This window comes from Oryzias melastigma, linkage group LG1, assembly GCF_002922805.2.
Source record: "Oryzias melastigma strain HK-1 linkage group LG1, ASM292280v2, whole genome shotgun sequence".
Taxonomy (NCBI): domain Eukaryota; kingdom Metazoa; phylum Chordata; class Actinopteri; order Beloniformes; family Adrianichthyidae; genus Oryzias; species Oryzias melastigma.
In genome coordinates this window covers 9,647,960-9,663,124 of record NC_050512.1, presented here as the reverse complement: position 1 = coordinate 9,663,124, position 15,165 = coordinate 9,647,960, and the positions used below count along the sequence as shown (strand labels likewise).

At 36.1% G+C, this 15,165-nt stretch overlaps 1 protein-coding gene across 1 annotated transcript; it reads left to right on the top strand.

The window, feature by feature from the left end:
- Positions 1–634: 634 nt before the first annotated feature.
- c1qtnf6b (C1q and TNF related 6b) lies at positions 635–14,864 on the top strand. Its single transcript, XM_024259291.2, has 3 exons — positions 635–841; positions 8,319–8,508; positions 12,846–14,864. Exons 2-3 carry the CDS (start codon positions 8,331–8,333, stop codon positions 13,391–13,393), a joined length of 726 nt encoding a protein of 241 aa, XP_024115059.1. The 5' UTR covers positions 635–841; positions 8,319–8,330; the 3' UTR covers positions 13,394–14,864.
- The last annotated feature ends 301 nt before the right edge of the window (positions 14,865–15,165 follow it).

Here is a 15,165-nt window from a genome sequence, read left to right as displayed (position 1 = left end):
AGTGTAAACAAAAGGATGACAGGAAGTGGTGGCAGACTTGCTCTGTGCCATCAGTCCTGCCCACAACTCAGAGGCAAATCTCTGATGAACTCATGCCACTTTAGAAACTATATTCAATGACTATGACTAAAATTTGTAATTGAAAGACCAGCTGGGAACACTTCAGAGTGTGCATTTCTGAAACATTTGTATCCCTTTATTTTATAGTGTTATAAATATTTGAAAGAACAGCCACATTTATACACAACATGAGGGTTATACACTTTCCAAATAGCACCAAATGTCGGTGAACCAGTTCTGGTGTGCATTTTTCTGATAAAGTTCCAAGTGCATGAAGAGGATGAATAAAATTATATAAGTTACACAAAGTGAAGAAAACTATGTTTTTTTCTTGGGAGAACAATCCATATCATGTCAGTTTAAAACTTATATAAAAACTGTATAAACTAACCTTTAAGAACATGGGAGCAAAGAAAGTCAAGGAATCAAGTCACTAAGCAGGGAATCGTTTGGAGTGTCCAGAAAAGGAAACAGGGAGGAGTGACCTATATTTTTGGGAAGTTCCAGTCAACTCTTGTGACTCTTACATAAGATTTGCTTCTGTGAGAGGGAGGAGTGTGGGAAAGGTTTGGAGGTGATCACAGAGAGAAAGCTTGTGATGTGGTTCCATGATGATGAAGAAGAAGAGAACAAAGGCGTGTACATATGTGCGTCCTTATAGACGGGGGGCAGAGTGAGGGGGAGAGTTTCCTCCTCCTGTGTGGATCCAGCTCTCGGCCTGACAGCAGCAGCAGCAGAGGTCTCCACTCCTTACTCCAGAACCGCAGTGAGAAGCCGCCAGGTAAGAAGCGACCCCGCACAGTCACGTGACGCGACTTTTGGATCAAATACAAACAAGCGCAACTTTCCTCCAAATGGAAAAATGCGTAAAAAATGAGTTAAAGGAACAGCCGGCGGCGCGTGAGAGATCCTGCAGGGGCGTGCAGGATTAGATTTGTACAGGATCTGCCAACTCAGCAGATTTTTTTTCCTTTTTATTAAGTTGCCAGTAACGTGGCCGCGCGCGCTCTTACGCATTTGGGGTTTAGAGTGCGCCTTTACCCGGAGCGCATGTGCGTGCCAAATGAAAGCTCAGCTGTAGACGTGGCTCCTAAACTGGATCCAGGATGACTCCGTCTTGGATGTGCGTGCGTGTTTGCGCGCGCACGCGTGGAGGGTACACACTGTCACAGCTTTTGGTGAATGTTCCACATCTTGTGGGATATTTCTAACAAAAAGCAACAATATGATGATGAGGAAACAGTCTTAAAAATGCAGGAAAGAAGTATCAGAATCACTTGTCAAGATTTCTGTTTTCTGTTGCTCTCAGTTTAGGAAACTTTTTTCTTTGTCATTAGCTGAGAAAGTTTTTTTTTTTTTTTTTTCGCCATGCCATCACAAACACAAATGATAGCTTCTTTTCTGTGCAAAACAACCACATATACTTCCGGTATGAATACACACAAATACATTTATTCCTACCAAATGTGACATTTGCACTAATACATTTCAGAATGAAAACTACAATACAGAGACAAGTAGAGAACTGACATCAAATGAAAAATAGTGTTACTTCAAAATAATATATGTTTAAAAAAAAATCTTTCGCAAATTAAAAATATATATATTTTTTCAGATTTTTTTTTTTTTTTTTTTGCTGTTTGTAATATGCAAATCAAACCCAAGAGCCAATGAAGAGAGTTTGTTATTGCATTCCTTGTAAAAAGTAACTGTAGAAAGATTACTTCCTACTGACTCCATACCAGCTTGAATGTTTTATTTATGGTCTCAAATGAATGAAATTACAGGAAAAAGGTGAAGAATCTGAAGATTCAGATATTTCTAGATATTAATCATAGACTTTTTGAAAACATCAAAGCTTTCACTGAAGTTTGAAACAAAATAGGGATTTATGATGTTGTGTTTGTGGCCGGGTGTGGCTCAGGCACCCATTTGAAAGGATGGAGTTCTTCAAGTCACCTTTAGTTTGTCATCAATTAGAGAACCCTGAAACTCATCCAGGATGATCCCACCTTAACCCAACAGTGGCTGGGAAAGGGTCCAGTAACCATGTGACCCAAAAAGGGATTTGGCAGATTTAGAGGATGGATGGATGAATGCATGGATGGATGGATGGATGGATGGATGGATGGATGGATGGATGGATGTTTGTGTTTTGCCAATTAATACTGATATGCTGATACTTTTCAAACAGACTTTAGCTGACACTTTCAACTGATATTTATACTTTTTCATAATGCCTATTTGACCTTATTTTTAAATTAATGAGGCAGTTTATATTAAAAAAAATATTCTGTCAACCAATCCATAAGTGTATTACAAAAAACCGCAGGAATCCCCATTGTGTCATAGTTTAGGGAATACCTTCACAATGCCTATGAGAGTCTGTTAGTGAAGGAATGAAGGCCTATATCAGAGATAAATAGAATAGAATAGAATAGAATAGAATGCTTCATTGTCATCATACAAGGAGCACAAATAACTTAAAGGTTGCCATCATGTTATCTAAGAATCATAAGAATAAAAGACAATGATAAATGCAAAATAAATACAACTTAAAAGTAGTATAAATATGTACATACATAAAACTGTCATGGCACTTCAAATTCCATGTCAGGCTTCAGCCCGCTTCCGAGGGCCGAAGGGAAAAAGCGGCCAAGAAGAAAATGAATGAATGAACAAATACTGCAATTGATAAATGCGATCATGTTTTTCTGTCTAAGACGACTGTAAAGATGAAAATAAATACACAGATACGACACACAAATAACAAACAGACACACACAGACACTGAGACACACACATATAGATTCATGTAGTAGGCTGACTACATATTGGGGGGTGGTTTTGGGTGTCTAAAAACACAATTAACAAGAGAGAGGCAGAGAGCACTTGGCGACAAGTAAAGATGGACGATGTCAAATTAATTGTAGGAGCTCTAATTAACTTCAGCTGACCAGAAGCACCTGTTGATCGTCACGAAAAAATACGTGTCTGGTGTGAACTGGAGGTGAAGCCGACACCGCGCACACTATGCTTCGCCGGGGTGAACCCGGCGTCAGGTGGAGTGAAAAGTACAACTGGTTTAATGAGTATTTTTTTTCTCAACTGCTTAAGTAAATTACGACTCATTACTGTAAAAAGACCAGTAAAAGCAGGCGTGTCAAACCATCTGTACCCTCAGCAGATTTACTGTACTGGACTGAAATCCCTCTAAAAAGATGGACTTTTTTTCCTTTTTATTTGCTTTTTTATAGAGAGAGAGGAGTTTAGAAGACCTACTCTGAATCCTTTAATGTTGGATTTTTGTGACGTTTAGATTGCTGATTATGTAAACTATTCTACTGTGGAAAACGGTTGTAACCGCAGTGTAAACAGACAGGAGCCTCGTGAGACTCCTTGAAGACTCTAAAATGTAAATCTCTCAGTGTCAGAGAATGTTTCCACCAAAAAAAAACAAAAAATTCTAGCAGTCTTTTACATAAGTTTGGGCTGCACCTTCGTCCTTCCCTCCTTTTGTGAGGTTTTCAGTGTGGGAATAAAGGAATCTGATAAATCTGAATTCCTTTTCCAAACATTCACTGAGCACAAGCGTGTCCCCTGACATCTGGCCGACTATAAGTGAGACAAATCCAGATTATAACTGGAGCAGTCATATTTTACAGCAGTAGTCAGATAAAAATGTTGAGGCAGAGCTCCAGCCATTTGTTTTCTCACATCCGTGCTTCTATTATCTCACATCCTGTAAACATCCATCATTCACTGAAAAAAATAGAATCTATTTGGCTTCTCCTACAAGTCTCATCTCTGTTCATTGTACTGACCGACTTCAGCCTTGCATTTAATGGGTTTTTGAATGTTTCTGTTACACTGAAAATACAAATAAACTATATTGTAAACAGAAAAATACAACTGAGTAAACTGCTTTACAGTGAAAAATCCTTGTAACCTTTTTTTCGATTCTGTTATAAGTAGAAGTGGCAGCTGGAAATCAATTTAACCCTTTAATACCTGAGGAGTCGTCAGTGATGCTTAAGCACAAAATCTTTAACATACTGTAACTTTTCAATTGTCAGGACGATCAATGTAATTCCAGTAGATTCTGAAGGAGAAAAGTGGCTCAGCAGCTGTTACATAAACACTATTTTTCATTTGGTTACAGTTTTAGGTTCATAGATTTATGCAAGTTTAAAATGTCTTTTTTTCCACTGTTTTTCCATTATATTTAAAGTTTTAGATTTTGTTTTCAAAATTACAATTTATTGATTACAAATTACCAATTTTCAATATTTCATTCGTTAAATTAAATTAAATTTAATTTATTTTATTTAATTTAAATAAATCAAATCAAACTTTATCTATAAAGCACTTTAACACACCCAAAACTGCTACAAGGTGGTGTACAATGAAACACCGAGAACACTAATAGATGTAAAAAAAAAACATAAAAACAAGCAAAACAATAAAATAAAAGGAATAACTAAAAGTAGGCATCAAAGCAATAAAAAACAGAGCAGAGTCTCATGAAAGGTTTAAAAAAAGGTTCAAGTTAACATAGTGTACTTTTGAGTTTAAAACTCTTTATTTATTTTTTTTTTCAAATCTGGTTTTCATTCACTTTAAATTGATCCTGATTTGACTCCATAACACTGAACCTAAAATAACCTTGAACATTTTTTTTTTTACAAAAAAGTGGAAAAACTGAAGGGAAACGGTGTCTCCTCTGAATTTACAGTCAATAAAACTGCAAACACATCTGAGGTCTTATGGTTATGGGTTTCTATAAAACCCTAAAATGATCGAATCTTTCAGCATGACTGTCTAAAGTAAGAGCTCCTGTCGTCTCTCTGTACATACAAGCCTTTCCAGCCACGCAAAGACAAACCCCCTGAAGGAAACCGCTTCAGGAGAGCAGCTGTGAAGGTCACTCAGGGCTTTGTGAGGAGACAAGCACTTACTGCAGTTTGACGGGTCATAGAGTTCATTGTGGACTTAAGAAATGGAGGTTTGTTCATCAGAAGAACAAATAAAAAACACACAATACACATTTGAACATTGGCTCTGTTTCTAGAAAAATGTGTTTAAAATGTTTTCCTCTAAACAACTCAATAATGCTTCAGATGGAACATCCAGAGTATCTATTAAAAAAATCATAAAATTCAACATCTGGTTTGTTTTTAAACAAGTAAAGCTGAGCTAGCACAAAAGCTTCACTTAGAAGAAGAGATTTGAATACATCTTATTTTAGTCACTTTTACATAGATTATACCACAATAACAGAGCTGAAGCTGAAGAAAACAAACACAAAAGAAATGCCTGTAATATCTTGACATAAATATTTATTTATTTTAATTCACAAAAATTAAATAATAACCATTTATGAATTTTCTCTGTCGCTGGGATGCAATCCTCTGAGCTTTGCAATACTAGGCAGCTGCACTAACCACTGCACTAACATGTGATATATACATTATGGTAGATCTTTTGACAGTCATCTCCAGTGTTAAAGATTTGTTAAAGGTTTAAAGATTTCCATTGTAAAAGAGGAAAAAAAAAAATGATTTCCAGTTAATTTTTTTCTTGACTGGCCAAAAACAAGAGTATTTTTTGACCGAAATGGGAGGGAGGGGGATGACTTTCAAATCAAATGAATATAAATAAAACAGACAAACCTCTGCTTTGAGTCCGCTTTTTCCTCTTCCTTCCTTTTTTCACCTGAGATCTGTCCCTGACGGCTTGTTTAGCTGCGTTTTCATCCTCAAAGTTTTAATGAAGCAGCAACACTGATGTGGCTTAGACAGCAGCTGTGTCAGGCAGGGAGGGACGCGGCCCTGGGAAAAATTACTGATTATGTCAAACTTTTAAGTTATTTTATTTACATTTCTAATCATTACTCTTTCATTTTAAATTTTGCACAAAATGTCAAACAATAAAAAACAAATAAACAAATAAACATCATTGAAATATTTTGTCCCCTCCAGCAGATGGTGCCCTAGGCGGCTGCCTAGGTCACCTATTTTTTCCAATACGTAAAAAAAACAGACTGATGCTGATAAAACAAATATTACTTTGTCAAAAATATCCTTGCTAGTAACACATAAAAAAACACAGTTCAATATTGTCACACGTTAGTCGCTTTGGAGACATTAGCTACGTTATCGTACACACAAACTCAACCTTGCTTACAATACGTAAAAAGCAAGACTGATACTGCTAACACAAATGTCACCATGACCACGCTAACTACCATCCTTGTTAGTAACAGGTAAAAAAGAAAAACACAGTCTGAAACTACTATATGTTAGGGTTGGGTATTCACAATACTCACAATACCCAACCCTGTTAGCAACAGCACCACCAGAATTATTCCATAAAGGTGCTTTTTTGAAGAAAAAAAAATACCTATAAGGCTTTTAAGTGTGCCTTTGTGTAGTGTACCTTATAGTGTGGAAAAATATTAATAATGTATTCTGAAATTATCCCCATGTTAGGAAATGTGAAACAAAAAAAAAGAAGACATGGTTATTTATAGTCTTGTTTGCCAGAGTTAATAGTGTGTTAAAGTTAAAACTAGCTTGTAAAGTCACTGGGGATGTCACTAATTTACTGTCACGGCTTTAGACAGATCAGGAACCACGACAGATCTGTATCATGTCAGAGAACTGTGAACTGTGCGGTGGGCCCTCTCTTACAGCACGCTGATCTACACCTGAGTGAGCTCAGAACAAAGCAATCACATAAGTAACAGCTCTGGGAACTTACCTGAGGGGAGAATGACCTCATGACCTCATGGACCTAAAGGGCTACATCCATCCAGAAGGGTCTTGTTTGGCCGATAGGACTTAAACTTTCAAATGTTGAAAAATACATAAAGAAATTGTTGTCCAGTTTGTTTCTTACCTCTTTATATTGGTTAAAAAACCCTTAATGTGTTCTTGTGTGTCCATTTCTTTCTTCCTACAAACATTTTATGTAGTATAAATGTAGAAAACACTTATTTTCTAAGCTTATTTTAAATAAAACAAAAGTATCTCTGCTGAGTTTAGTTTAGTAAATGATTGTTATCTTAAAAGTGTGTCAGTGAATGAAAAAACGTGTTATTTGGCTTTGGCATTTACGGTGAAACAGCTTGTGTGTGTAGACAAACAACTGTTATCTTATCTTGAAAGAAGATTGGGCTGAAAAGTCCACATTTATGAGATTTAATCTAAAGCTTTAATGTTAGGGCCTGCATGTTTACCCTCATGAATGCACTTCCGCTTTTAAAATGTCATCTTTGAAGTGACGTTTTTCCAGGAGTCAAACTGAGTTTGAGCAGACTCATAACCATATTTTATATGTTTTCCGGACAATTTTCCGACTGAGGATTTTTTGCAAACAATATTTGTCAAAAAAAACCCCAAAGTAATTGTAAAAATGAGGTCAAGTTTTGGCTTATATATTCATGTTTAGGCCTTTGTTTGTCAGACAAATGTAAGCATAAAGATGCTGTTCATCTAAATAAACAGCTGATATATACTGACAGTCGAAACACGTCCACATAAACTTCATCTTATCATTTATGTTTGACACGACACAACATAATTATTTTGATGGGCAGCTATGGTGCAGAGCTAGAGTGGTCAACCTCTGATCAGAAGACTGAGGGTTCAGTTCCCTCCTTACCAGCCCATGTGACAAAGTGTCCTTGGGCAAGACACAGAACCTCACATTGCTCCTGGTGGTTACAGATTGGCGCCTGTGTAAATTTGGATCATTTTTTTTGATCAAATGAACTGGATTGTTAATCATTTTGGATTTTTAAGAATGTAGAAAAGCACTTTTCCATTTACCATTTGAAATATTTTGTGACATTTCTGTACTTTTTTTTGAATGACTACTTTTACAGAACATTAAGCTTCACTTGTGCCATGTTTCAATCAGTTCTGATGTATTTGGAAGGTTTTTCGTGTTTAGTTGAAACTGTCTTTCTGTTTGTGGCCTTTTTTCATTTGAAATTTGGAAGGTATAAAAATTGCACAATTTCTTTTTTGCCTGGATGGAATATTCTGAATCTAACCAGTGTTCCACAGGAATGTTGAAAGTTGCAGTATGTACTAGAAGACAATAATTACCAAAAATGTTGGTTTGGAGGTTTTGGCTTACTCTCCTGCTAGAAGCTGAAGAAACCAACTGTCTTTTTCTAAAACATATTTTCTTCTCAACATTTTCTTCATTAACATGTTGACAATTAAAAAAAAACATTTTGTTTGTTTTAGGTTGTGACAGCCATGTCGGCGGCATGTTTTCGTCTGCTGCTACTCCTCCCCCTGGCTTGCAGCATCCCCTCCCTCTCCAGACCCCCCACCAGAATGTGCAGGCGGTGCTGTGACAACATGGAGCCTTCGGCCACAGCGAATTATCAAATACCTGAAGTTAAAACTGTCATCAACATGACCATCCTTAAAGGTACCACAGCACAGGCGTATTTGTTCAAGAACTGCCTATTTATTTAGTTGTATGCTAACTCCTCTATTTTCAGTTCTGCTTCTGTGTTTTAAAGAAATAAACACAGGGATAAATCTCCTTGTACACATGACATTTGGATTTCATGCATGAATATTTGAGCCTATTTCCATGATTTGATCTACATTTCTTTAATCACTTCCTTTCCAGGGATCTGTGTATCTGCAGAAGACGCAGGCCTCCTCAATCAGAAGTGCAGTCATGTTGCAACAATGCAGCTAAATACATATTTGAATGCTATTTTTTTTAAAGACAGCAAAAAAAAAAGAAAGTAAAATAATCCTTAAAAACAGCCTCTTTTCATCACATCATTTGGATGGGGAAGTGTCGGGAATTATTTCAAAAGAACTATTCTTTGTGGAAAAGTCTGCATACAAACACTTGTAAAATACAAGCTAAACATTTCAATAAAGTGGATGACTTAAAGTCAAACATTTGACACTGAAATTTATTGTTGGGTTTCAGTTTTTTAGGAACATTTGTCTGTTTTTATCTTTTTTTTGGCTTTATTTTTTAGTACTCACATGAAAAAGACAACTGGGAACGAAGAAGCATGACTTCTTTATGATGCTGTAATAAATTCTGAATTGCCCTTAATGTTGCAGAGTTATGACAGAACTATTTAACAAAATGGAGAGCTTTTGCATGAGGATAGCTACTTTTTGAACAAAAACAAATTGGCTTGTATGACCATGAAAATTTTGTTTTTGGTGTTTTTCATCCTAGAAAACACCAATTTTTTTTTTTTATTTTGGCTAGAAAACAACATAATCATTATTAAAAGAGCACTGGGAACACTTTTATAATAGATCACAATATAATCAAAGAGGAACTGTAAAATTGGTTTTTGCCAACCTTAAAGTTGAACAGATTGATTAATGCTAGAATTTAAAAGTATTTCAAGTTAATTGTGCAGTTTAAGGTCTGATGTAATAGCCTACAATTAATCACATCTAGAAAACAATAATAACAATGAAGTAGAGTTTTTTTCTTTCATTAATTATTTAATAGAAACTCTTAATCCATTGAGCTGAATCAGCTTCATATGCTCTCAGTGAAGCCTGTCGAGCTAAATCTGGAACAGGTTTTTGCAGGCATTGACCCTGATTAGACAATGTGGGACACAAACAGAGACGATACCTGTTTATGTAACTGTGAGGTTTCCCATTATATTGATCATCAAGTAGACACATGAATGAATCGAGAATAAAGAGATGAAAGAGATTAAGAAAAAAACAAGAATTTTGTCATGTCAGAATATTATAGTTTGCAATACGATTTGTGTGAACATGTGGATCTAATATTACTTTCTTGGCTGCCAAGTCAGCCAGAGCAGCTGTATCCTCATGTCAGAACTCTGTGGCTTCATATTTGAGTCCTTTGATGCCAAGTCTGCTACAACCCTCATTTAACCCTCAAACCAGTCCAAGATGGAGGAATCCAGGCCTTACTTGTGTTTCATGCATGAACGCATGGCTGCACACACATGGTTGAAGTGTTCTGTGTTTGTGTCACAGCAGAAATTTATTTGGTTCACTTCAAAAAGTCCACAGCTTCACTCGCCACCATGGAAACATGAAAGCTCAGACAAAGCTTGGTTTGAATGGAATTTGTAAACATACATCTTTAATTGTATTGTAAATGACTAACATTTACTCAATTGATTTATGTAATCCAGATGTTTTTTTTCTTTATCTTTATCTTTATGCCCTTCCATAAAAAATAATAAATATGTAGGCTTGCCTAGCCTACATAGGCTAACATATTTTCAGCACTGTAAGGCAAAAAGCCTTCATTAAAAAAATAATAATAAAAAAATAACAACAGTGCACCTTAATATCCAAAGTGCCTTAAATATAGATTAATTCTAACAAAGTTGGAAGTTACAGGTGTATACGCTAACGTGGCTAATGTGTAGCATGTCACAAACAAAACATTTGAATTACTGTGAACACAGTTAATGAAATATGACAGATGTATCTCTTTTTTTTGTCTCACTTAATGTGCCTGGTAGTTCAGTGAGATTTATATTTGGTATAAGTGTAAATATAAACCATTCATTGGTTCATTCACGTTTCTGCCACAGCACTAACTCTCATCATCATCTATCAAAGGTAATATTTAATACACCTGAAAAACCACCTACTCAACGCACAGAAACTTTTTTTGTTAAAATTATTTTTTTTAAATAATTAGATGTGTTTCCATCGGACAAATTTATTGTCAAAAATTCCAATTTGCTCAATTTCATGGTCAATGGAAATGCAGCAACTTAGTAGTGTTAGAAGGTTAAATGAAGTCTGGACTTTGAGAAATGCAGATAATTTATTTCACTTCACAATGCAGACTTTCTATGTGGCAAAAGAAGGCCTGGAGAAACATGCATGTGCACCAAAGTATGCAGAGAAAAGCCTACAAAAGTCATTGAAAATCCTAAGAACAAACCTTGTGCTATCTAGTAAAAGCAAAGAATATGTTTTTTGAAAAATTTTATCTCAAAGCGGAACATTTAGCATTTTGAGGCTTCCTCCTTGCTTGATAATAAATGTTTCTACAATATTAGCCTTAGTGTTATAATCTCTTTGCCTCCATGCAGTCTAAAAAAATTCTTGACTTTTTTTATGTTTTCCTGTCATGTCTCGACACGTTTGACTGTGGTGCCCTGCTTTCGCTTAAATACCTTAAGTGAAGATAAAATGTGACTGAGCAGCAGGTGGGATGAGCTGTGTTTGGAAATGTGACGCGTGTGTTTCAGCACTTCTACCTGAGCACTATATTGTCAGGTATTTACATGACTTTGCTAGATTTTTTTGAGCATGTCAAAAGTAAAATATTGGGAAAAATACCTTTTTAAGACCTTTTTTCTTAAGATCCAAGTGGCTTCATCAGTCTGACTGATGAGGAGGGAAACATTTAAATAGAAAGAGTTGAAGTCCAGTTTCCATGACACATCACCTGGATAAATGAGAACCTTCATTGACGTAGTATTTGAAGTTTGACTAATGAGTTAGAAGGTAAAAGGGGGATTTTTATCAGTTGGTTTTGTTCTAAACATCTTTTTAGTTTCTTAAAACTGTTTGAAAAGTGGGGTTAAGTGTCTTACTCAGAAACAAAATCCCTTTCAATTCTGGGATTTGAACCATCCAACCAGACTCCACTGAAATCTTCCAAAATTACTGTCAATTTCATATATAAAAACCAGAAATAAGAAGAAAAGTCTGTCAACATTAAACTTGGGTGCATATAAATGTTATTATTCACAAATAATTTCTGTAAATTTAAAAATGTGAACTGGAAAATAACACATTTTATTCAGTACTGCAAATCACTGTCATTTTAATCACAGAAACTATTAAATCTGTTCCTCATGTTTGGTCCTCAAGGCTCTAAAAGTTAAGTAATAACAGGTTGTTTCCACAACAGCTTATAACACAATTTGGTCAAATACAATTAAGAAATCGTACATGGAGTTCTTAGAAATTTATGGGGGGCTCTTATTATTGGTTTTATGACAGGAGTCGGCAGTTTATTGGCCCAATGGCCAGGCTTTGGACACACCTGCTTTACTAAGACATATTATTCAGTTTGGACGATAAAATAAAGATTTCTAGTATTAAAGATGCTGAAAAGTGAAAGTGGAACTCTAAAATCAAGGATTGTCACAAGTTTGTAGATTGTTTATATTTTAGAGAGTAAAGGAATGGTTTAAAAAATGGTTTGTTAGTCTGAATCTTTTAGAACAGGATGATCCGCAGAGCTACAGGAGCCACATGGAACATTAATCTAAGTGATAAATCTGTATGGATTCAAGCCAAAAGAGGACCACTAGTGCTAAGTTTGTTTTAAGAAGAAAAAGAACAGGAGAGGACAGAACTTTACTTAAGCCTCTGTCATATTCACTCGTACAGAGGGGCGACCTGTACGGGTGCTGCAGGTTTTTGGATTGTAAAGGCCCGTAGAGGGTAGTAGACTGTAGCAGGCACATTTTAAGGGATAGAATTTAAAATGACAGACTAAATTAAAAGTCAGCTTACAAATAATAATAGCTTATAAATAATTTAATCAAATATCGTCTTGTCAGCATTTTTAATCGATACAAGTTTCGCCAAGCAAAATATCTCGATATATATCGCCAAATTGATTTGCCCCTACACCTCTAATTTTTTGTAAATTTTAAATAATATAATGGGAAAAGTTTAGTTCAACTTTTACAAATGTATTGTTATCATTCTTTTATGCACCTGTTGTTTTGGCTCAACTTGTTTTCCGTGTCTCTTCAGGGGATAAAGGTGACAAAGGGGACAAAGGCACTCCTGGAAAGCCAGGTTCAGAGGGCCCTCCTGGCCAGCGAGGACCTATCGGCCTTAAGGGCAGCAAAGGTCAGGCGGGAGCCCCCGGGGACGCCTGCAAGATCCCCCAATCCTCGTTCTCAGTCGGCCGGCGCAAGGCCCTGCACAGCGTGGATTACTACCAGGCCTTGGTGTTCGACACGGTTTTTGTCAACCTCCACGAGCACTTCAACATGTTCAAAGGCAAGTTCTACTGCTACGTGCCTGGGATCTACTTCTTCAACGTCAACATTCACACCTGGAACTTTAAGGAGACGTACCTCCACTTGATGCACAACGACAAGGAGCAGGTGATCCTCTACGCTCAGCCCAGCGAGAGGTCCATCATGCAGAGTCAGAGCGTCATGCTCAATCTGGCTCTGAACGATGAGGTCTGGGTTCGGCTTTACAAACGAGAGAGGGAAAACGCCATTTACAGTGATGACGTGGATGTTTACATCACTTTCAACGGATACCTGGTGGCCCCTAGCATCCAGTGAAAGAGAGGAGAAACCTCGATTCCATCTGTCTTTATTTCTTTATACCTTTTTGTCTCCACGCACACAGCTCTGTAAAGAACCACAATCAAAAGTGAGGAAATTGCCACTTTTTCAAGAGAGGTGCTTTGTTTTTCATTTAAAAATGCCACAGAAAATGAGAGGAACCTTTAGAAATAAAGGTAAAAAACAGGAAAAAAAAAACAATTTAATGCTTTCTTTGCACTAAAATTATATTCCTAAAAATAATTTCTCCTTTCATTGTGTCTTTATTCTGTCATTCCTGTGAGGAAAACCATAGGTTGCATCACTCATATGGAATCAAATTTGTGCAATCAGACTGAAGAGGTTGCAAAGTAGCTGTGAGGCTAAAATCAGTGTTCGCTTCTTAAATAAATGTTTCTCTGGTGCTTTGTCACAGAATTCTTAAAAAGGTCAGTTCATCCAAATTACAGTCAAAATATACTAGTTTGTCCTTGCTCTGCATTGCTCATACTAATAGATCTCATTTGTTAGGCTCAGTGCTTCAAAAGGCAAAGTTTCCCTGTGGCACATCATATTACTGTGGGAAAATTGCATCTGCTGTCACAACGACCTTGGAGCCACAGGAAGAATCAGCAACTTTATGGATCCATGGAACAGGAAATATGGATTCGTCTGTCTGGTGGAAAATTATCCAGACACAAGTCATTTAAAATATTTAGATTGCATCTAAATATCCCCTATTCAGAATAATATGTCAAAGTAAGTCTTATAGTTAGTCTGACCTCAAGGAAATATTTTTAGTATTCCAATATTATAAAAACTATAAATTCCAAACATGTGTGACGTATATTTAGCTTGACCTTTCCGTTATTTAAAATGAATGAATAAATTAGGAAGCCAAGAAAAATACATTTCAAAAGTGCATATGCAGGGTTTGCATGTACACAATATAATAAACAATAAATATTATTTTGATAAATTCATGAAGGCTATTTCAATAAACAATCCTCAAAGCAATTCAGTTTACTGATTTACTATGTGAACGTGTCTAATGAAATATACAACATGAAAGCTTTCTTTTTTATTTTGGGAAAGTACAAAGAATTAAAAAAAATGAATTTCCTAATCCAAAAAAAACCCCACAAAATGAGGTAAAGCATTTTATTTTCAAACTGAGTGTTTTATTTGTGTGTAATTTTGGTGAATTGTCCATTTTTAAGCATTCGAGTGAATATGAACAACAAAGGTGCTGTGTTAATCAAACATACATCAGGGTTTGAACATTTAATTATCATGTTTTTTAACAAAGGCACAAACTGCAGAGCAGTTTTGTAAATATTTGTATATTACATGTCTTTTAGACCTTTTGAGCTGTTGTTTCTGAGCAGTGTGTATTTCACTTTTGTTGTCTTTGCTTTGCCACTTTGTGTTCTGCCGAACTGCAAAACGATTCTTGATAATAAAAGTTTGAAAATCATCAGCCATCAAACATGCTAAGGATGTTTTATTTTTTAAAGAAGCTTTTCTGTACTTATAGCATTTTAGCATGTTCAGTTCGGGCTCTCATTGAAGTTTCTCACATGAAATGCTCTGTAAGGTCTAGACGGCCAGATCAGTACGGTAAAATAAATGAATTTCTACGGGTATGCTGCGGGTGATAGGTCGCAACACAGGGTGAAACAGGTGACACACAGGTGTGTTGTACAGATTCTTCCTTTTTCCTTCCCTGAAATCCTCTCATTGAACTCCTTTTGTGCACTCTAATTGTTAGAAATTAAGAAATTAAGCAG